The sequence below is a fragment of the Mesoplodon bidens genome (assembly GCF_964165515.1).
Source record: "Mesoplodon bidens genome assembly, chromosome: 15".
Lineage (NCBI taxonomy): Eukaryota > Metazoa > Chordata > Mammalia > Artiodactyla > Ziphiidae > Mesoplodon > Mesoplodon bidens.
Window position 1 is genome coordinate 55171027 of NC_138171.1, and position 23583 is coordinate 55194609.

The 23583-nt window shown below is 39.5% G+C and overlaps 1 protein-coding gene across 2 annotated transcripts in view; it reads right to left on the bottom strand.

The window, feature by feature from the left end:
- The window catches only part of ERCC4 (ERCC excision repair 4, endonuclease catalytic subunit), a 35679-nt gene extending 14207 nt beyond the window's left edge, over window positions 1-21472 (bottom strand). For both annotated transcript variants that reach the window (XR_014017628.1, XM_081256607.1), the window contains exons 1-8: window positions 21222-21472; window positions 19709-19889; window positions 10665-10860; window positions 9573-9780; window positions 7158-7338; window positions 6021-6149; window positions 4626-4736; window positions 1243-1840 (exon numbers count right to left, since the gene is read on the bottom strand). Coding sequence is in view for 1 of the 2 variants with exons in the window: in XM_081256607.1 (XP_081112733.1) it covers window positions 1243-1840; window positions 4626-4736; window positions 6021-6149; window positions 7158-7338; window positions 9573-9780; window positions 10665-10860; window positions 19709-19889; window positions 21222-21428 (1811 nt within the window). In the remaining variant the exon portion in view is untranslated. The remainder of the gene's footprint in view (window positions 1-1242; window positions 1841-4625; window positions 4737-6020; window positions 6150-7157; window positions 7339-9572; window positions 9781-10664; window positions 10861-19708; window positions 19890-21221) is intronic.
- Between the last annotated feature and the right edge of the window lie 2111 nt (window positions 21473-23583).

Below are 23583 nucleotides of genomic sequence, written 5' to 3' on the forward strand. Positions count from 1 at the left end.
GGCATCACACATTTTATATAAACACACACACAGAGAAGACATGGATTATATCAAACTCCTCAAAAAATAATTTGACATATTCTCTTCTCTTAGAAAAGGCCAGCTTTCCTATCTTGTTGGTTGCTAAGAAGCTGAATGAAGCACCTCCTCTGCCCCTTTTCTTCACCTTCTATCAGAGACATTTTCCCTTTTTAGCCCTCGATTTTTCTTTTGGTCTTCATTTTCCTAGTTTATATTTCTTTGAAGTGCGGGCAGGGAAAAAACCATTGGCCAATGAGTCCAGAGACCTGAGCTCTTCCACGAATGTATCATGTGGCCAAGGGCAAGTCATTCACCATTTCTGGGCCTCAGTTTCCCATTGATGGATCAAGTGGTTGAACTCTGAGGTCCCTTCTTGTTCTGACCTTTTGTTTCTAAATATCACACTATTCCATATTCAGGCAACAGAGAACTTTTGTGCACACAAGCTATCTCCAATGTTGATCAACAGCAAAGTATGAAAAATTTATCAGCCTATAATTATTTCACCAGCTTTGTCTCATCTCTTCATCCTGCGTTATTTCTGGTCCACCTCCTCCATTCACCTCTACTCTGAAAGGTTGCATTCGTTAAACTGGCTAGAAAGGTTTCTTTTGGCTCTGCTTTTGGTTCAGGCTGAGTTCAGGATATTAACTTTGCCGTTTATTTCCCTCAGATAATTGGAGAGCCAGAACACTATATTCTTTGGGAGGCATCATTTTCTCATCTGATATTTCTTGAAACTCAAGAATACGTGGTACAATAATTCCCCAAATACTTTAGTTTTATGTGGCTGTAACTTAGAGTCACTTTTTCGGATTTACAAGAAAGACGTTTTAGAATTATGAAATTTAGCTGAGTCATAATTACATTAACATTTGGTAGAAGTTAGGATATTGTAAATTTCCTAGGCTTGTTCAGAGACGGTGCCCCATAGGCTACAACCGATGCATAAAGAATATGGCACAGAACAGCAGAAGGGCAAGTAACAAGAAGGGGGGCATTCCCTCAGATTCCTGGATCCACTACAACATTCGACCTCCTTCCCATGCGTACTTCCCAGACTGATCAGAATGCCAAATAAGGTTTCATAAACTCAACCAACATCATAACAATGTAACGTTAAAGATAAGAAAGCCCATGGGCAACTGGTCTATCTGTGCTAAATCCTAAAGAACTGAAACTGAAGCCCAGAGATCGCAGTTCATATTCCTTACAACTTGCCTCAGGGGTTTCCCGGGCCGACTTGCCCTGTAAATTTCAAGCTGACGCACGAAGGTCAGCTCTGCGTCGTACAGGACCACGTATCTTGGCTCCACCTCGTGGAGCACCCGTGTCAGAGCGTAGGGGTCGCTGCAGCCCAGGAGTGGGTGGATAATGGTGAGGGGGTCTTTCATGATTCCGTACGCGGCATCTGAGGACACGTTTAAATCAAACTCCTCGTGTTTAATTTCTTCTAAGCAGCTTTCAGGGCTACTGCTTAGGTCTCTCGGACAGCCCTCCTCGACAACCCCCTCCTCCTCCAGTTCTTCCGATTGTTCCATCATCTGAGTTAAAGTCAGCCTTGGTTTCTTCTTTTTGAGAGCCCTCTCTTTGGCAGAAGCCCTGTCTTTGTTTCGGAGGCCTCTGGGCCTTCTGTTGGATTTCATAATTCTCTTTGAGCCATCCTCCTTCCTAAACCTCATCCACACGTCTTCGGCTTTGCTGTCCTTCTCAAAGGTTTTCCTGTAGAGCCTCAACAAGAAGGCCTCTGCTCCGACAGCGATGTACTCTCGCAGCTGGGAACAGGTCCTGTCGTCACTTGCGCAAATGAGAACGTGTCCTAAAATTAGAAACAGCGTTATGTCCTGATTACCTCACTTGTCGCCCTACCTTATGCGCCCCCTCGTCCCTTCCCCCCAAGAGACACAGCTCACCCCTTGGCGCTAAAGATACTTTACAGTTTGTTTAAAAAGGGTCTCGGGGGCTTCCCTGGTGGCGCAGTGGTTGAGAGTCCGCCTGCCGATGCAGGGGACACGGGTTCGTGCCCCGGTCTGGGAAGATCCCACATGCCGCAGAGCGGCTAGGCCCGTGAGCCATGGCTGCTGAGCCTGCGCATCCGGAGCCTGTGCTCTGCAAGGGGAGAGGCCACAACAGTGAGAGGCCCGCCTACCGCAAAAAAAAAAAAAAAAGGGTCTCGGATACTCATCAAAGGCTTTCGCCTCTCTGGCAGGATTACTTAAATCTTCTGGGTAAAGGTGAAGCCAGAAATATTTAGAGTCTTAAGAAAGTATAGCTGTGGTATAATGGAGGCTTTAAAGAAGCTCTTTTTAATTAATAATTTTCCAGAGGATCTGGAAATAGATCTGGAAATACCAAAATAAATTCCAAATGGATTACAGTCAAATGTTAAATGATACATCATGAAAAAAAAGATGACTATTCTCCACCTCTCCATATGAGGATGATTTTCCAGGCTTACAAGCAATGGAAGAAATCTCAGAGAAGACTGATATCTGTGAGAAGATATCAACTGATCAATGAATTGACTGACTCTATGAGAATAAAAAACTGCATTAAAAAAAGCTAAAGACAGGCTGCTCCCAAGCCTTTTGAGATGTACCACATTTTGTCTATGGAATGTGCATCTCTAAATAAATCCACTTTTTCCTAAAAAAAAAAAAAAAAAGCTAAAGACAAAAAAACAACTTTATGTAACTATGATAAATGTTAATATCTTTAGTATATAAAAAGCTGATACAAACTGAGGACATACTTTAAACCAGCAAAGGAAACTAAGACAATTCACAAAAGAAGAAATGCATCGGAGAAAAAACTGAGCTCCCCAAGCATCAAAATTTGAAACAAGATAACATTTTTCTCCAATCAAATGAATAAGATTGTTATACATATGTAATATATGTAGACACACACACAAATATATACAGAATCTCCAGTCATTGCTAGCTGGGTGAAAAAAGATAAGCTCTTATACTTCCAAAAGAAATGAAAATTGATAAAAACTTTCTATAAATCAATGGGGTAATAGGTCTTGAGAACTTTAAAAATGTCAGTATCATTTGGCTCATTAATTCTATATCCAGAAATTATATCTACACTATAACTTTAACAATGTGAAACAGAAAATACATGAAAGAAAACCAGGAAGGAAATATGCCAACGTTAACAGTGGCCGCTAGATGCAATTTTTTCCCCTTCTTTATTCTTTATGCTTTTTTTCTAAGTACACATGTATGACTTCGGGTCTTAAATCACAGCACCATAAGTTCTGGGATAATATCACAGCATAATTACTCATATAAGGATTATGTGCTTGCCTTTATTGCTTTAAAGGAGTTCAAAGTCTCAAAAGATTTTTTTCTTAACATCTTCACTGGAGCACAATTGCCCCACAATAGTATGTCAGTTTCTGCTCCACAATAAAAGTGAATCAGCCACACACACTCACATCCCCTCCCTCCTGCGCCTCCCCACCACCCTCCCCATCCCACCCCTCCCTCCAGCTATCCATCCTACACTTGGTGGTGTGTATACATGTCCATGACACTCTCTCACCTCGTCCCAGCCCACCCCTCCCCTTCCCCGTGTCCCCAAGTCCACTCTCCATGTCTGCGTCTCCACTCCTGTCCTGTCCCTAGGTTCCTCAGAACCACGCCTTTTTCTTTCTTTTTTCTATATTCCACACACATGCGCCAGCACACGGCACCTGCTCCTCTCCCTCTGACCCACTTCACCCCGCATGACAGACTCCAGGGCCATCCACCCACCACAAACAGCTCAACTTCGTCTCCTCCCGTGGCTGAGCGACACTCCATTGTGTATATGTGCCACATACTCCCCTCAATAGATACTTTTTAAAATTTAGTTTTATTTTCTATCTGGTTTTATTTTTAAAACTTAATTCAGGTTCAGTCTACAGTTCAGGTTCAGTCTACTAGTATACTTGTGTTTGAAGAGAGTAGCCCCAAAACTTGAAATATTTTTAGCACTAAGTCAATGTCATTCCATAATACAGTTGAGGCTTCTTTGAAAAGACACTTGCTAAGAACCTAAAACTTAAGCCCATTAGCTTTCTCCTTGAGGATTCCAAATTTAAAGCCTGGTGAATATATATGCAGAGATTTTGCTGCATCTTTTTTTTTTTAATTGAAGTATAGTTGATTTACAATGTTCTGTGAATTTCTGCTGTACAGCAAAGTGATTCAGTTATACACACACACACACACACACACGTATTTTTTTTATCTTCTTTTCCATTACGGTTTATCACAGGATATTGAATATAGTTCCCTGTGCTATACAGTAGGACCTTGTTGTTTTTATCCATTCTATACATAATAGTTGATTAGTTGCATCTTTAAATAGAAGTCCTGAGAACCCAACCAGTAAAACAACCTGCTTTCATGGATATACAGTGATTCAACCTGGAGAAAATCACATCAAATGAACAGATAGGCGCTTGTCACTAAGATTTCAGTGTTCATGTGGCACTTACTCTTCTACATTTGATAAAGAAGATAATAGTATAAATTATTTGTAAAGAGCTAATCAAAAAGACTCATTTGCTAGATTTTGAATGCAAATAGCATCATCTCCTTTTTTCCTACCTGGACCACCAAGGGCTTCACTCTCCTTATTCTCTGCCTCAATTTCTTTCAATACTTCCGAGAGCGCCTCCCATTTTGGGTTGCTTTCTAGGACCAGTTCCTTTCTTGTTTCTGTATAGAAATAAAAGACAACCTCATTCTATGTGATAATATTTATCTATAAAGTATTCCAAAGGCTTTTAAAACAACAGATAACACAGGCATCATTCCATAAACCCACTCCTTTGAGCTTCCTTCATAATACTCTATAGATAGAATCTGCTTCTTTGAGAAAGGTCTCCTTATGGTCTAAATGAAGATGCTTCAAACCAACATTAACACAGGTTCCATAATGCCTTGAGAAAAAGTGATATGAGTGGTCACTAATAAGAGATGATTATGTGTTAGTTGTCAACTATGACATTATATATAAACTGCTACATAAAATAAAGGACTTGGTATTTCTTATTTCTAAAATAACAGTATTTATTATTTCTAAAATCCCCAAGATTTTCACAATCCTGAACATGGGATATAAGCAGACAACAATAAAACTTTTATTTTTGTAAGTACTCAAACATATTACTAATGTATTTAATTAAGTTTTGAAATAGACCTTTGAACTAGGCAGAAAGTAAACATTAACCCTATCCCATGCTTTAAAAAACCAACGATATTTATTATACCTACTAGATGAGTATGAAATAAAACCCATTATTTGCCTCATTCTAGTATTTATGTCCCTTAAAAGCTAAAAGGGATGTTAAAATGACCCACTAAGACTTCAAGTGCCCAAATAGTAATTATTCCAAAGTTAAAAAAAAAATCTATAATTCTTATGTAGTAGTAAGAATACTCTTTTTTGCGTTATGTCTTAGTTGTGGCGTGCAGGATCTTTCGTTGCAGCATGCAGGCTCTTCACAGTGGTGCGCGGGCTTCTCTCTAGTTGTGGTGTGGGTGTTTTCTCTCTCTAGTTGTGGCGCATGGGCTCCAGAGCGCTTGGACTCTGTAGTTGGCGGCACACAGGCTCATTAGTTGAGGCGTGCGAGCTCAGTTGTGGCACGCAGGCTTAGTTGCCCCGCGGCATGTGGGAATCTTAGTTCCCTGACCAGGGACTGAACCCTCGTTCCCTGCATTGGAAGGCGGATTCTTTACCACTGGACCACCAGGGAAGTCCTAGCAAGAATGCTCTTGATTGATATTTGGCATTTGTTATTTGGAATCCCCTGGCAATGAATCCATACCAAATACTTTTACCATATGTTATATATGTTACATATAACATATAATTAACATGCAGTTACACGTTCTTCACACAGCTGAAGGAGATGTAAAGCTATACTGTAACTTGATAAGCATTTCCACACCAAATACTTAAATAAAAGACATGTTTGAAGACTTAAGCATACAAGATACCTTGCTCTTCTTTAATCTCCAGTTTTTCAGGCAGTTTGTCTTTTTTACTCATTTTAGCATCTGGAACATGATAAACCCTTGCTCGAGCATTTATAAACATTGAGGTGCTGGAGTCAAGAAACAGCCAACCTAATAAAAAAAGTTTAAAAAAAAAGCCTTCAATTTACAGTTTACTTCAGAGAATCTCTGAAGGTCATATGACCTGTTTATCAACCAGTCACCAGCTTATTCATCTCCCAACCACACCTTCTCCCTTGTTATGGCCTCTGTCACTGTTTGGCTAGACAGTGGTTTTCAAAGTGCAGCCTATAGACCCCTGGGGGCCCCCAAGATGTTTTTTTGGGGGGATGGGGGGTCTGTGACCTCAAAACTACTCTCATAATAATACTAACTCATTATTTGAATTTTTTCCACTGTGTTGACATTTCCAATAATGGTGCAAAAGCACTGGCGGGTATCACTGCTGGTGTCTAAGCACAGATGAAGGCAGTGGAACCCAAAGCGTACTAGCAGTCAATATGTTTCTCAATGCTATGCATTTGTAGTTTATTACTCAAGAATATTACTGGTGAAGCCGTTAAGAAACATTATTTGTATTAAATCTTGGCCCCAGGGCCCCTGGACCACACTTTAGAAAACACTGGTTTAGCCAGACAGTAAGAAAGATCACGGTAGTGGGGGAAGGATGTGACTGGTAAAAAAACAAGACGGTGGACAGCCGCGTATGTATGTTTCCCTACAAACCTCTTCTTCTCATCCATCACCACTTCAGCTGATGAAACTCCATATTCCCTTCCTGTTTCTTCAGGGAATATTAATTTTAAGTTCATAACAACTAAACTTCCAGAACACAACCTATTTCTAAGTTGGGGACTGCCTGTGATATACACAGTCTTTTCTAGAAATAAAATTGCTTGGAATGGATATGAATATTTATTATTATACAGAACAGAAGTAGGTAGAAACATTAGCTATCCATAAAACCTACATCCTTGTGCTATGAACATAAAACGTAATTTGAAATCTTAGTATACCATGTAGCTGAATATAGCACTCCTCACACCTGATTCCCCCCAAAAATCCAGTACTTTATTCAAATGAGCTCTTAGGATAAATATTAGTATTTTTATCTCCCACCTGAATTCTGACCAAATGCCTTCTCTGTTGCTCTGAGAGATTCCAGAAGATTAAGAAATGTGATGCAATCATACTGAGAGAGATATTGCAGCAAAGTTCGCAATATCTTCAAATCCTGAACCAAGGATTTAGTCTTGGCTCCAAGCTGGTGCCACAAAGGATCCAGATAATGGCGGATTGTCTAAAACAAGAAAAAAAATAGGACTGCTAAAAGATGTTCAGTATAGCTATAATTAATACAAATTATACTTTCAACAAACATTATCCTTTGTATACATAAAAATGGTTAAAATGGTAAACTTTGTTATGTATATTTTGCCACGATAATAAAACATTATCTCCCGAGGAAGTGGATAGAAAATTTTAAGTTCATAAGATTCTAATAATAATGTTTAATTTTTCAAGTATAAAGCAGAGTGTCATCACTAGAATCTTTATGATGAGATAGAGTCAATTCATAGTTACCCATATTTACATTATTAGGAGAAAAAAGGCCTGATAAACATCAGATGATCATTTATTTGCTTTTATGAAGAAGGAAAGCATGTAGCTCAGATACATTCAATTTCTGCCAAGTTTGGTAAAGACCCCATCCTGGGTGGATAGAGATGTGAGATCCAGCTGCACGAGGAAGCAGAGCACATAAACTAGGGAAACTACATGGAATCAAATTAAATAACAGTGGACCCTAGTCTGTTGGTATAATAAAATATTTAGTTTTTTTCTTTAAGTGTGATTCATGTATGGGAAAATATTTGTTAAATTAACAACTAACTAAATTTGAATACTTTTTAAGATCCTGAAAAGTTGCCTAAAACACAGAACAGCTTTATGTATATACTATGTAGGTATCTACATATCCACAGTTATATATATGCACGTTTCCTTCACAAGCTGATTCTGTAACTAAAAGGGATAATGTAGCATGATTTGGAAGCAGTTTCACTACATGGCATCTTATCTAACATATTTAATACTGAGCAGGAGTAATATATATTTGGATGACCAAATAATCTATTGTCCAAACTGGAACTCTTGTGAAAATGAAATGATACTATTAATAATTACTCCAGGATAACAGGCAGATACTGGGACTGTCCTAGATAAACTGGGACATATAACTCTTTTGTATATCATCTTTTGTAAAAATCATCTACATGCCTCTTTTGTAAAATCATCTACAAATTTTCTAACAAGTGCAAATTATGTCTATATTTTGTTTTGGTTACTAAAAGAACACCTAAAACAATACTTTGACTTTCACTGGCCAGGTGATGATAAACAGAAATTTAGTGCAAAACATATCTGGTTATATTTTGGTTTTCTAGGGACATATACATTCTACTAAAAGAATGTGAGAGGTATTTTTTTTGGTATACCATGCACTAAATTATAATAAACTCTACTTTAAAAACAGAGGCACACAACACATGGAACTACTTTCATGTATCATTATTTCACAGTAAAATGACTTTGGAAGAATCAGAAAAATGAGGACTTAAATTTTCCTTTTTAAAAATCAATATGCATTACTTCCAGTGACAAAGAGGTTGATTCAGAGTTTGAAAGAAAAGAACTTGTTCTACCAAAATATGAAAAAAAAAGCTGCCTGGAATTTTTTAAAAGTCAGCACTTTCTGTATGTACAATTCAATCTTAGACATTTACATATCGGAATTAATATTGATCTATGATGAAAAAATTAGTTAGATAAAAATTCCTTGCACTGGGCTTCCCTGGTGGCGCAGTGGTTGAGAGTCCGCCTGCCGATGCAGGGGACACGGGTTCGTGCACCTGTCCGGGAAGATCCCACATGCCGCGGAGCTGCTAGGCCCATGAGCCATGGCTGCTGAGCCTGCGCGTCCGGAGCCTGTGCTCTGCAATGGGAGAGGCCACAACAGTGAGAGGCCTGCGTACCGCAAAAAAAAAAAAAAAAAAAAAAAAAAAAAAAAATTCCTTGCACTAAAGTCTTACCATTTTCTCAATTCAAAATGTAATTTTAAGACAGAGCAAGTTTCACATTCCTCAGTAATCAAAACTCATCCAAATTATTTTTATTCCAAATAAGAGATCATAAATTTTGAAGGATTCTTGTGTAAACTCTTCTATCTGTAGCTATCCAAATGTTGCCGTTTCAGAGCAAAAGGTTATTCATCGTCCTCTTACATATACTTAAAATAAGAGATAATCACCATATAACTGCAAAAATCAGAGTTGTGCTTACATGCCAATCAATGTATTCTACTACAAATTACTTTCCAGTAAACCAAAGAAACTATACTTTAAATCACCTCCAATTTAATTTTAAAATAACAGCAAATTCCTATTAAGAACATTGTAAATATTAAAATAACTTGCATTCTTAAAAATTACAACATAACAAATGGTGCTTAAAAAGGAAAAGAAATAAGAGTACCTTGTCAAAAGGTTTTCCAATAGCATTTTCTAAAGATAAATCTTCAACTTCAAGTGACGGGTTATGGCATTTCAGTTCCTTTAGACATGCATTTAGAATGTCCAGAACAGCAGTCTGTATAGCAAGCATGGCAGGTGTCATAGAAACATGAATTTCTACGACTTCGGGTTTATGCTGTTCTAAAAATGAGTTCACTGCTACATGGAACCTAAAGAGACAAACATTTTTCAAATATTTTCTAGAGTGGCAAGAGCTATGTGTTTCTGGTCTCAGCTTAATACTCTAACAGCTTTTTGTAACTGCAATTAAGAGACAAAACGGAAAGCCAAGTGACAGTGTTTTCAGGAATACTTTCAACCTCTATGAATGGCAAGTATTACTCAAATAAGGCAGGGATCAGCAAATAAAGGTCTGCGCTAAACCCAGTGCCTGTTTCTACAAATAGTCTTATTGGCACGTAGCCACGCCCACTGTTTATGTATTGTCTATGGCTGCTTTCACACTGTCACAGCAGAGTTGAGTAGCTGTGACAGGTGCATGGCCTGCAAAGCCTAAAATATTGACTCTCTGGCCCTTTACAGGAAAAGTATGTCAATCCCTGAAGTAAGGTATAATCAAAAAAGGAAAAACACTGCAATAACTACTCTCAAATACCATACAGTATAACCAAAATACATATTAGCATAGGTTGCAGAATGTTTTGAAAATTGATACCTTATGTTTTTCCTAGAAATTTACATAATTTTTTCAAAATCTTGGTGCTTTATTTCCCTCAAAGTGGAAGTTGGAATCTTAGCCAGTAAATCTGCAGTTCACCTAAAGCTGTTGTGTACGTGAGCCTCTAGATCCCTGGGCGGTTTCACTACATGTGCAAGAAAGTGATAGCCCTGGGCTACCAGAAAAATAACTATCAAACCTCTCTCTCCTGTTAAAAGAATCACAAATGTGGTGACCGTTTATTTTTATTTGGATGTACTTGTTATGAACCTGACTAGCGTGTATCAAGTGCAATGACAGTAAGTTTTACATTATAGTGCAAAATTAAATTACGGCAGGTTCTCTCGCAGAAACTGGTCACATAATGCTATTTACCTTGGCCACAGATACAGCTTCCTTACGAAAAGATTTCTCATCACTCTCTCCACATGACAAAAGCCGGTGTCAAAGGCAACAGCGTTGTCTGTGAAAGCTTTAATAAAACCACGTTTGTTTTTCTGTCGGAAGAGGCGCAAGATGAATGCTTCTTGACAAGACTCGATTATTCTGTGAGCTCTGTACACCAAGATGCCTGGGCAGGGGGTGGGTGGGGAGGAGGGCAGGAATCAAAATTTAAAGTACAGAAAAGACATGTCATTTTCATGCTCGCTATCATTGATTCATCACAGTTTTCTTGATTGCCTACTTGAGCATGGGCAAGCTCTGTTCGAGGTTGGGGATACAACCATGAACAAAACACGTAAAGCTGTCCTGTGGCATTTACAATAAACAATACAAATAAGTAAAATATTTAGTAGGTTAGAAGGGATAAGTGCTGAGGAGAAAAAACGATCAGAGGAAGAAGAGAGGGAGTATGTGCGAGGGGTGGTAGTTTGCAATTTTCTTATTTAATCTTTTTAAAAATTGAAGTACAGTTGACGTACAATATAAGTTACAGATGTACGATATAGTGATTCACAATTTTTAAAGGTTATACTTCATTTATAGTTATTATAAAATATTGGCTATACTCCCCGTGTTGTACAATATAGCCTTGCGGCTTATAATAGTTTGTACCTCTTACTTCCCTACTCCTATCTGGCCCCTCCCCTTCCCTCTCCCCACTGGTAACCACACATTTGTTCTCTGTATCTGTGGGTCTGCTTCTTTTTTGTTATATTCACTAGTTTGTTGTATTTTTTAGGGTTTGCAATTTTAGATAGGGTGACCTCACTGAGGTCTTAAGTGAGTAAAGCCTGGATGGAGACGAGGAGGTGAGCCTTGTGACCATGTGGGCCGAGGGAGTTCCGGGCAAGGGAATGTTAAGAGCAAAGGCCCTGGGGTGGTGGAGGAAGAATTTCTGAAAGCAAAGCAGGTCACTCATTCTTTTAATATATGAATCAGATGTGAACTATGCAAAATAGCTGCCTTTCAGAAGTTTGGGCAACATCTCCATCACTTATTAGAAGAATTGAACTTTCAGAATCAGAGTCTACTCAATTGAAAGGTAAATTAGTCCATCTGAAATAAAAATCTTTAATGAATATGCTTAAACATCTGTTTTGTGGGGTGGATGTGATAATGACACCCCTGAACCACAAAAACAAGGACAATCATACGTCTTTCCTTAATTATAAAATTAGAGTACTGGACCAGACGATCTCTCATACGTATGTATGATATACACATGCCATTGTGGTGCAGTGGGATTCATGGAAAATTAGGGAGAGACATGAGATAACATAAGAGTGCACAGGTGTCATTTCTGGATCAAAACCTCAATTATTCTATGACAACTCTCAGTCTTTTAGACCTAAACCACGCCAGTTACCATATATATTTGCTATAAATGCACTCACATGTTTTTGCTCCCATGCTCATCGCTCCTAGGATCTGGAAAATGACACCAATAGTAACCCAAGACTCCTAGTAGTTCAATAGACTCAATTCAGATTCTACTACTTTGGTGTTTAAATTTTAGATTGAGGTGGATGGAGCTAAAATTTATTCTAGCTAAGCAAAATTGTTTTTCAAATATGGTAAAAATTAACAGTGCTGTTTAGGACTTTGTAGACAAAAGATTTTCAATAACACCAGTATGGGTACATAATTAATCTACTGCTCATAAAATATTCCGTACCTAGCAGGTAGGTTTTTCCAAGTACTCTATTGGGCCAGAGTTCCTGGACTGAAATATGACAAAGTTAGAAATAATAAAAATGGACTTCTAAAGAAAAGGTGAATCTCAAGTTAAGAAAATGGTGTGCTCCAAAAGGTTGTCATTTCTTTTGGAATCTAGAAGAAGGAGGAGAAGAGAACTAACATTCTATCCCGGGCACTGGGGTTAGGTACTTTTATAGACTTTTATTTCATTGAATCCTCACAATCACTCCATGGGATAGGTATTACTATGAGACCAGGAAAGGGAAGCAACTTGACCAAGGTCACTTCGCAAGTAAATGGCAGACCAAAGGTTCCAAATCATGAGTGTCTGAGAACAAAGCCATGTCCTTCCTGTTAAGTGACATCATCCGAGGACCACACTGCCCCCTTTAAAAAAATACAAGCAGGTTAGGTTTCTGGGGCAGTTCTAGTCCCACATTTTTATGCTCCCACCACACTTTGTATCTCATGCTGCACTGTAATTACTTCTTTACACCTGTCTCCTCCACTAAATTGCTTGAGGACCAGAACATAAGTAGTCATCAGAGAATGTTTACTATGTGCCATGCGTGATGCTAAGAATTTTACATACATTATCTCAGTTCATCCTCACAATAGTCCTAGGAGGAAGGTACTATTACTGTCTCCAATTTACAGGTGTGAAAACCGAGTCATACAGAAATGAAGGAACTTGCCCAAGGTCACACAGCTGGTAGCTGGTGAAGGTGAGATCAAACCCAGAAGTCACCTAACTCAGGAGAGCACCCTACCGTCCTGTCATCTTTCTGTCTTCAGCACCTACCTCATTCCTGCCAAATAAGGGACGGTTAGTAAATGAAATGTTTACTAACATTTAATGTTAATAATGTTGAATGAATATAAAGCTGAATTACAGCACTGGGTACACAAATCTAACATGTAACTTTTTTTTAAAGTTTCCCATGGAAAGTGTGTTCTGAGTTCTATTTAGAGATGTCAGGATCCGTTTTAACAATGAAAGCATCCTCCTGCCCCATTCTTTTGAAAGTACAATCTGGGGAGATATTTTCACAGTTCTCCCACTATTGAGGAGTTGTGTTGGCAGGGACGCCTAGGGTGGGGTATGGTAGTGACATTGGGTAGTGACAGGGGAACAAGTTAGGGCTGGTACATTCAAGATTTTCTAGAGGGTTACATGCTTCTGGGACACTCTGGTCCATAAGAGCTACGGTGAAAGTTCCTACAGGGGCTGGGGGGTTGAGGGGATAGAGGATGATCCCAGGGGGTGTAGCATTTGAAGAAATTCCTTTCTGCCACTCATTTACATTCCATTCAGCCAAGCAGAAATAACAGCTCCAGCTTCATTACTGGCTGGGACTTGATCAGAAACAGGAATGGCATTTTGCACTTTTTAATTAGGAACTACCTATAAACTATACTTCGGATATTTCTTTGATTCAGATTGCTCTCTGCCTAATTAGGTTGAAGTGTTACTGGGGGACACAGAGTAATACTGACATCTAGTGGTCATTTCAATACATTTTTTTTCATTTTATCAACTGAAAAAATAAGGAAACATAAAGCTAAATTTATAAGAAAGCAGTCAACAGTAAAAGACTTTACAATGTATTAAGATTTCTGGTTATAAAGAGCCAATTTTTTGCTATTATTTATGATTTACTATGTACCAGGCAGTATACTAAGCAATTATTTATTTTACCTTATTTAATCCTTGATAACTTTACAAGGCACTATTTTCTCAATTTAAGCAATGAGAAAACTGAGGCTTGTGAAAATTAAGTACAGTAGCTTGCTTGTAAGCAGTGGCATTATCCTTCAAAGTCAAGGGAGTCTGACCTCAGCTGTACAGCCCTGCCAGTGCTTATAACAATGATAAATACAAAAGTATAACAAAACTTTCCAATTATCAGTTCACCATGAACCATATAAAACATTCATTCATACATTTATGCATTAAATATTTCTTGAGGGTCTTCTAGGTTCAGGGCAATGTGATAGATATGGTAGGAAGGACAATTATGAATTCCAGAACCTCTCTGCCCTTCGAAAGTTCATTAAAAATTGTCGTACATACATGCATCACTCACCCAATATATATGTGTTTGGTACCTACTACGTACCAGTTAATTGTCCTGGGATGAACAAGTTGTTCCTTACTCTTAGGAAGCTTGTCATCTCATGAGCGAGACAGACAAATAAATAGGTAAATACAGTGTGGTGTTCTGAAGTGCTCTGACTGGGGAGAAGCATGGGGAAATCAGAAAAGGTTTCCAAAAGGACAAATAATAATGAAATATGACTCCTTTTCTATATTAATTCTGGCTACAATTAAATCATTCTCTCAAAATAATTAAGCAACTAATTGGTTTAATTTCAATCATGGGAGAGAGGGGGGATCAAGATGGTGGAGCAGGAAGACCCTGAGCTCACCACCCCCCACGAACACATCAAAACTACAACCACATACGGAGTAACTCTCTCCAAGAACGACCTGAAGCCTAGTAGAATGGCTCTTTTACAACAAAGGCTGTGAAGAAAGAACCCCATGGAGTCTGGTAGGACGGGAGGAAAAGAGATCTAGTTGGGACCCACGCCCCTGGTGGGTGACCCAGTAAAGGAGGGGGATGTCACAAGCTCAGGATCCTCCCTAAAGAGTGAGGGATTTGAGCCCCACATCGATATCCCAGCCTGGGGTCCAGCACTGGGAAGACAGGCCCCCTTGGCTGGTTTGGAAGCCAGTGGGGCTAACCAGTGGGCTGTAGGAAACCAAGACTCCACTCTTGAAGAGAGTGAGTAAGCACAGACTTGTTTGCTCCCAGTCTCAGCAGAGGCAGCAGACTGAAAACTGCCTGGTGCTCTGGCGGCCCTGCCTGACCGCCCCAGCCTGCACCAAGCTCTTGCTCCAGCCCTATCCCCCACCAAGGAAGCTCTGCCAGTGGACCCTGGGAGAAGACGCGGCCTGTGCCCTCTTCAGATTCAGCTCTCCTACCAAAACCACTGGGCACACGCAGACTGCACAGGGACACTCCCACACAGGGACATGGATTCAAGACTGGGATAGGTAACTGTTTTGCCTAACTTCATAGGGACAAACAGAGAAAGTCAAATAAGATGAGAAGACAGAAGAATATGTTCCAAACAAAAGAACAAGATAAAATCCTGAGAAAAAACCCTAATGAACAGACATAAGTAATTTACATGATAAAGAGTTTAAAGCAAGAGTCATAAAAATGCTCACTGAACTTGGGAAAATAGAGGGATATAGTGAGAGCTTCAACAAAGAACTAGAAAAATTAAAAAAAAACCAATCAGAACTGAAGAATACAATAACTAAAATGAAAAATACACTAGAAAGACTTAAGTCCTCACTTAAGTAAATTTAAGAACACTGCAATTATATCAAGGATATTTTCCAACCACAACAGTATGAAATTACAAATCAATTTTGGGAAGAAAAATGGAAAAATACAAACACATGAAGACTAAATAAGATGCTACTAAAAAGCCAATGGGTCAACAAATAAATCAAATAGGAAATTTAAAGATACACTGAGAGGAATGAAAACAGAAACATAACTTTCCAGAATCTACCTGATGCAGTAAAAGCAGTTCTAAGAGGGAAGTTTACAGTGATACAGGCCTACCTCAAGAAACAAGAAAAAACTCAAATAAACAACCTAATTTTCTATTTAAAGGAATTGATCCTTTAGCCAGACTCATCAAGAAAAAAAGAGGAAGGGCCCAAATAAATAAATCAGAATTGAAAGAGACAAACTTACAACTGATATCACAGAAATACAAATAATCATAAGAGAATATACTAAGAGTTATATGCCAACGAATTGGACAACTTATAAGCAATGTATAAACCCCTATAAACACACAATCTTCTAATACTGAATCAGGAAGAAATAAAATATCTAAAGAGACCAATTACTAGTAATAAATTGAATCACTAACAAAAAATCCCAACAAAGAAAAGTCCAGGACCAGATGACTTCACAGGAGAATTCCACCAAACACTTTAGGAGAGTTAATACCTATCCTTCTCAAACTATCCAAAAAATTGAAGAGGATAGAATACTTCCCAACTCATTCTATGAGCCCAGCATTATCCTGATACCAAAACCAGACAAAGATACTACAAAAAAAAGAAAATTAAGGGCCAATATCCCTGATGAACATAGATGTAAAATCCTCAACAAAATATTAGCAAACTGAATTCAACAATATATAAAAGGATCATACATCATGACCAAGTGGGATTTATTCCAGGGATGCAAGGATAGTTCAATATTGAACCTTGATTTGTGGATATTGAACCATTAACAAAATGAAGGATATAAATCACATAATCACTTCAACAGATACAGAAAAAGCATTTGACAAAATTCAACATCCATTCATGATAAAAACTCTCAACAAAGTTGGTATAGAGGGAACATATCTCAACATAATAAAAGCCATTTATGACAAACCCACAGCTAATGTTATACTCAATGGTGAAAGCTAAAATCTTTTCCTCTAAGATCAGGGACACAACAAGGATGTCCACTCTCACCACTTCTATTTAACATAATATTGAAAGGCCTAGCCTCAGCAATCAGACAAGAAAAAGAAATAAAAGGCATCCAAATTGGAAGTGAAGAAGTAAAACTCACTGTTTGCAGATGACATACTATATATAGAAAACCCTTAAGACTCTGCCAAAAAATGATTAGAATATATAAATTCAGTAAACTCAGTAAAGTTGTAGAATATAAGATTAATATAGAAATCTGCTGCATTTCTATACACTAAGAATGAGGTATCAGAAACAGAAATCAAGAAACAATCCCATTTACAACTGAATGAAAAAGAATAAAATACCTAAGAATAAATTTAGGTATTAAATTAAATAAATTAAACTATTTATAAATTTAATAAGGAGGTGAAAGATCTGTACTCTGAAAACTATAAGACATTGATCAAAGAAATTGAAGACAATACAAATAAATGGAAATATATCCTTTGTTCATGAATTGGAAGAATATTGTTAAAATGTCCATATTACCCAAAGCAATCTACAGATTTAAGGCAATCCTCATCAAAATAACTATGACATTTTTCATAGAACTAGAACAAATAATCCTAAATTTTGATTGGAATCACAAAAGACTCTAAATAGCCAAAGCAATCTTGAGAAAAAAGAACAACACTGCAGGTATCATGTTCCCTGACTTGAGACTATACTACAAAGTTACAGTAATCAAAACGCATGTACTGCCCCCAAACCAGACACAGAGATCAATGGAACAGAATAGAAAGCTCCCAAATAAACTCATGCAAATGATCAATTAATCTACGACAGAGTAGTCAAGAATATACAATGGGGGCTTCCCTGGTGGCACAGTGGTTGCGAGTCTGCCTGCCGATGCAGGGGACGCGGGTTCATGCCCCGGTCTGGGAAGATCCCACATGCCGCAGAGTGGCTGGGCCCGTGAGCCATGGCCGCTGAGCCTGCGCGTCTGGAGCCTGTGCTCCACAACGGGAGAGGCCACAGCAGTGAGGAGCCTGCGTACCGCAAAAAAAAAAAAAAAAAAAAAAAAAAAAAAAAAAAAAAGAATATACAATGGGGAAAAGACAGTCTCTTCAATAACTGGTGTTGGGAAATCTGGACAACTACATGTACAAGAAAGAAATTAAAACATTTTTCTCACACCATATACAAAAATAAAGTCAAAATGGATTAGAGACCTAACTGTAAGACTTGAAACCGTAAAACTCCTAGGAGAAAACATAGGCAGTATGCTCTCTGACATCTGTCTTAGCAATAATTTTTGGATCTGTCTCCTTAGGCAAGGGAAACAAAAACAAAAATAATCAAACTAAAAAGCTTTTGCACAGCGAAGGAAACCAACCAACAAAATGAAATAGCAACCTACTGAATGGGAGAAGATTCTTGCAAACAATGTGTTCAATAAGAGATTAATATCTAAAATATACCAAAAACTCATACAACTCAACATCAAAAAACCAAAGAACCTGATTAAAACATGGGCAGAGGATCTGAATAGGCATTTTTCCAAAGAAGACACACAGATGGCCAACAGACACGGACAATGAGATATCACCTCGCACCTCTCAGAATGTCTCTCATGAAAAAGACAAGAGATAACAAGTGTTTTTGGAGGGTGTGGAGAAAAAGGAACCCTCGTGTACTCTTGGTGGGAATGTAAATTGGTGCAGCCACTATGGAAAACAGTATGGAGGTTCCTCAGAAAACTAAAAAGAGAAGTACCATATGATTCAGCAATTCCACTCCTGGGTATTTATTTGAAGAAAACAAAAACATTAACTTAAAAAGATATATGCACCCCAATGTTCACAGAAGCATTATTTACAACAGCCAAGATATGGAAGCAACTAAAGTATCCATGGATAGATGAATGGATAAAGAAGATGTGGAATATATATACAATGGAACATCACTCAGCCATAAAAAAGAATGAAATTTTGCCATGTGCCACAACATGGACGGACCTGGAGGGTATTTTGCTAAATGAAGTAGTCAGACAGAGAAAGACAAATACTGTGTTTTCACTTTTATGTGGAATCTAAAAAATAAAACAAAGGAAGAAATACAACAAAACAGAAACAGACAACGAACTAGTGGTTACCAGTGAGGAGAGGGATGGGGCGAGAGGCAAAAGAGGTGAAGGAGAGTAAGAGGTACAAACTATTAGGTATAAAATAAACAAGTTAAGGATGTAATGTACAGCACAGGGAATATAGTCAATATTTATAATAAATTTGTATGGAGCATAATCTATAAAAATACTGAATTACTATACACCTGAAACCAATATAATATTGTATGTTAACTATACTGAAAAAAATTGTTTTGAAAATTTCAAATCATGGGAAAAAATATTCTTTAAAGAGGAAAACCAAACTCTTTTAGGAAATATATAAAGAATATTTATAAACATTTCAAATCTGAGTAGTTTCTAAAAGCAAATGCCTGTCAATTACTAAGTATTGACTGAATATGAGCTTAGAAAACAAGGAAACGTCAATCTTACATTTAGTTTCTTACTCAGGCCATAAATATTTACTCAGCATCCAAAATGTGTCAGGTATTGTGTTAACATCTGGAAGCACAATGTTGAACAAAAACATCCAATGCTGTTCATAAGAAGGTTCTAGTTTAGAGTTTAGCAGAGGGAACAGACACATACAGAAAAAAAGAAAGTGCAAACGTATATACAAATAACAATAAGGCTTCAAATTCTTACCGGTAATTAAATCTGAAGGTATTCTATCAGTCAAGAAATCAACCACAAGTATTCGACTTGTTGCAAATATCACACCGCCTTGTGTGTACACCTCATAGCGATTGCTACTTGTGATTTCATTTGTTACTCGGCGAGGGAGATGTTCAACTCCTTCTAACTTCAGCTGATTGATAAAATATTCCTAAATTAAATCAAACTTGATTAGTAGACCGTTTAATAGAGGGCAGTTTTTATTAGGTTACCAGTATTTGTATTTAAAATGATATGCTGCCTTTTTCAGAGATCATGAACTTAATAATGAACATACAAACTAAATTACTACGTTACGCTGATCAACCAAACAATCGACATTTATCTAGGGTTTTGTTTTTGTTTTGGGGTTTGCACTAAGGACTCATTGCACTTGAGATGTTATTAGCAGTTTAACGACAACAAAAGACTTTTAAAATCCTGAGTTAAAAGACTTCTGCTACCTAGAAAATACTGCCCACCAGAGGCAACTCTGCAAGCAAGTGTAAATACCATGTGAGAAGATAATAAGGGAATCCTTTCCCCAGGTGGTGCTTTAGACTATTAGTTCTGTCCTGGTCCACCCTAGAGGGGATTTCATCATGTCAATGGGACCCTTGGTCCTTTAAGTTTGATACCACCTTTCCTGGGGGGCCCCGTGTTGTGCTAAGCTCTAGTCAAGCACTAGGGATACCTAGATGCATCAGTCAAGGAGCGTGTGGTCACTCTTCTCAGCTGGCATTTTCCTTCTGGCCATCTGCTCTAGATATCTAAGGGCTCATCAGAGTTGTCAGATCAAGCTGTGTCGCCTGTCACTACCCCTCAGCAAAGGTGTATCCCCCTTCTATCTTCCTCAGTGTTTTCCACTCTCCCTAACCCAGGTACCCTTCCCCAATACTCTCAGCTTCCAGCTCTCTTCCCTTCTGACCCTATGCCCCTCTTCCCACAGCCTGGGTGAACCCCCAGTCCCTTCTCTTCCCTTCAGGGTTCTCCCCAGCCTCAGCGTCTCCTTTCAGAAACGTCTCCTCCTAGAAACGTCTCCCCATTCCCTTCAGAGATTCCTCCATCCCCATCACTGTTCCCTTTTAGGGACCTCACTCCTCTACCTCCAGCCAGTCCCTTAGTACCCAACTTTAGGACTGCCTCGTTATTCCCTTCCACATCCTCCACCAGACAACTCCCCACCCTCTTCAGAGGCCTCCAATCCTTCCCACCTCCTCGCTTCTCAAATGACTCCCCTACTCCTGAGACCCTCCAACCCTTTCAGGTCCTCGAACCCGTGTCAGGGTCCTGCCTCCTCCGTGGGACCCCGCCGACCGTCTCAGCGTCCCCGCACCCGCGTCAGGGGCCTGCATCTGTCTCAGGGACCCCTATTCAACGCCTTCCAGCCCGCGTCAGGGACCCGCATCGCCCTCAGAAGCCTGGCCTCCGCGCCGAGGCCTGCGTCTGCTCCGGAGGCCCCCAGCGTTCCCAGGGTCCCCTCCCCCAGCGCGGGCGGCCGCACCTCCTCGGCTGGCTGCGTGTTGAGCACCAGCACCAGGCACGCCGGGTGGCAGTGCAGCCGGAGGAAGTGGTAGAGGAGCCGGTCCGCGCCGAGCCCGCGGGCGCACACCACCAGCCCGTCCGCCTCCAGTAGTTCCAGCACCAGCTGCCGCTCATACTCCAGCAGCGGCGCCATAGCTGTCTCTCGAGCCGGCAAGCCCGGTTCCATGGGCGCCCTTCAGGGCCGCGGCCGAACGTAGCCGAAGAGAGCCGAGTCCGAGACGAGAGCGGGCAGAACGCGGCCGAAGAGAGCCGAGCCCGAGAGGACGAGAGCCGGCCGAACGCAGCCGAAGAGAGCTGAGCCATAGAAGACGAGCGAGACCGAACTTTGCCGAAGAGGAGCCGAGATGAGCCGAGAGGAACCGAAGATTCGTAGAGTCGCGGGGAGGTGCTAGCGCTCCCAGCAGGTGTCTCTTCCAGGCTTCAGGCTGCGCCCCAGAGTCTTCAGTTATTTCACCTTGTCTGTACCTTCGATTTGAGAGTCAGGCGGCCTAGACCTAGACCTAGACCTGGACCTAGAACACAAGCTACCACAAAGCGAGAGAGGAGAATTAAACCCAAGGAGCTTGGTTCCCCGACCTTGACAATTGAAAAAGTTAATTGTCAATCTAAGGATTGCGCCTAGAATTGGTAGCACCTGCTTCCCAGGGTGAGGTTTGCTCCTTTCTTTTGCAATGGGCCCCTCTTTTTAAAAAATTTTGAATAAGCAGCATAGCTTACTAACTTTAGCTTCTTGTTTCTCTCGGAAAGTCTTGAATACAATTAGCTATGTGAAAAGTCGCAATCAGGTATTCCAGCGGCCGCCGCGTCCCGTCTTCCACTAGGGGGACACCTTCGGTAGTATCGGTTCTATACCTAGAAACGCATGTTAATTTCACTAGAGGAATTGTTCTGCGTCGACGTCCCTTTTCCCCAATCTTCATTGTTAGAAAATTAAAAATACTGTATAAGTAAGCAAAAATAAAAACCACTTCTTATTCCATTACCCAGAAATAACCACTGTAACATCATGATATCTACACTTTTAGTCTTTTTTTTTTTTTTTTTTTTTTTTTTTGGTATATAAAATCTCTCCCACCACACAGAATTCTTATGCTGATGTAATAAGCAACCCTGACTTAAATCCCGGGTTTGTCACTCATTTGACAAGCCTCTGAACATGGTATTTAATATTCTTTTACAAAATCCTTTTATATGGCTGATGAGATTTCTGCAATGAGGATGTACCATACTTATTTACCCAGCTCCTTATTAGTGGACATTTAGTCTGTTTCCGTTCCCCCTGTCATATTATAAGTAATATTTCACTGAGTATCTTTGGACACAAATTCAACCATGGCCCTAAGATGCACTTTAGAAGTGGATACTTACTAGGATAAAGAGAACAAACATATATAAAGCTTTTCATTATATTCATAGTGCCACATTGCCCTCTAGAAAGCCTGTACCAATTTGCATTCACATCAGAAGTTTACAAGAAGATCTGTTTCTCTACCTCTTACTGCTTAATCCAGTGTTTTACATTTACATTTTGTCAAGATTAAAACAATATATAGTGATTCCTAAATGCTGGTCAAACGGAAAACACTGTCTGGAGACATTCTCCATACAGCAGTTCCTATGAGACAGATATGAATCCCTCCACTTTTGCAACTGAGAACTGGAGGCTCAGGGAGGTTATGAGACTTGGGCAAGACCACCGAGCTAGTTAGTGTATTTCTTAGATTTAGTTCAGGACATGATAACATACATAGGGTATGCATGTTGAAGTGACAACGCTGAAATTCAAACATGATTCCGCAGCTGTGATATGCAAAGTAATGTCTCTCCAACAGTGTCCATGTCCTAATCCCTGGAACCTGTGAATATATTACCTTATGTGGCAAACAGGACCTTGCAGATGTGATTAAGTTAGAGATTTCAAGATGGGGAGATTATCTTGGATTATCAAGGTAGGCCCAATGTAATTACAACAGTCCATATAAGGGAAGAAGAGAGACAAGAGCGTCAGAGTCAGAGAAGGAGATGTGACAAGAAGCAGTGGTTGGAATGATGTGGAAGAGGCCACAAGCCAAAGAATGCAGCCTTTAGTAGCTGAAAAAGGCAAGGAAATGAATTCTCCTGTAAAGCCCCCAGAAGGAACACATCCCTGCCAACCCATTTTGGACTTCTGACCCCCAGAATTGGAAGATAATGAACTGTTTTAAGCCACGACATTTGTGGTAATTTGTTACAGCAGCAACAGGAAACTAATACACAAACATTCACTATTTCTACTACACTGAGCTCTAAAGATGAAGTTCCCAGCTGGTGAAAACAAAACA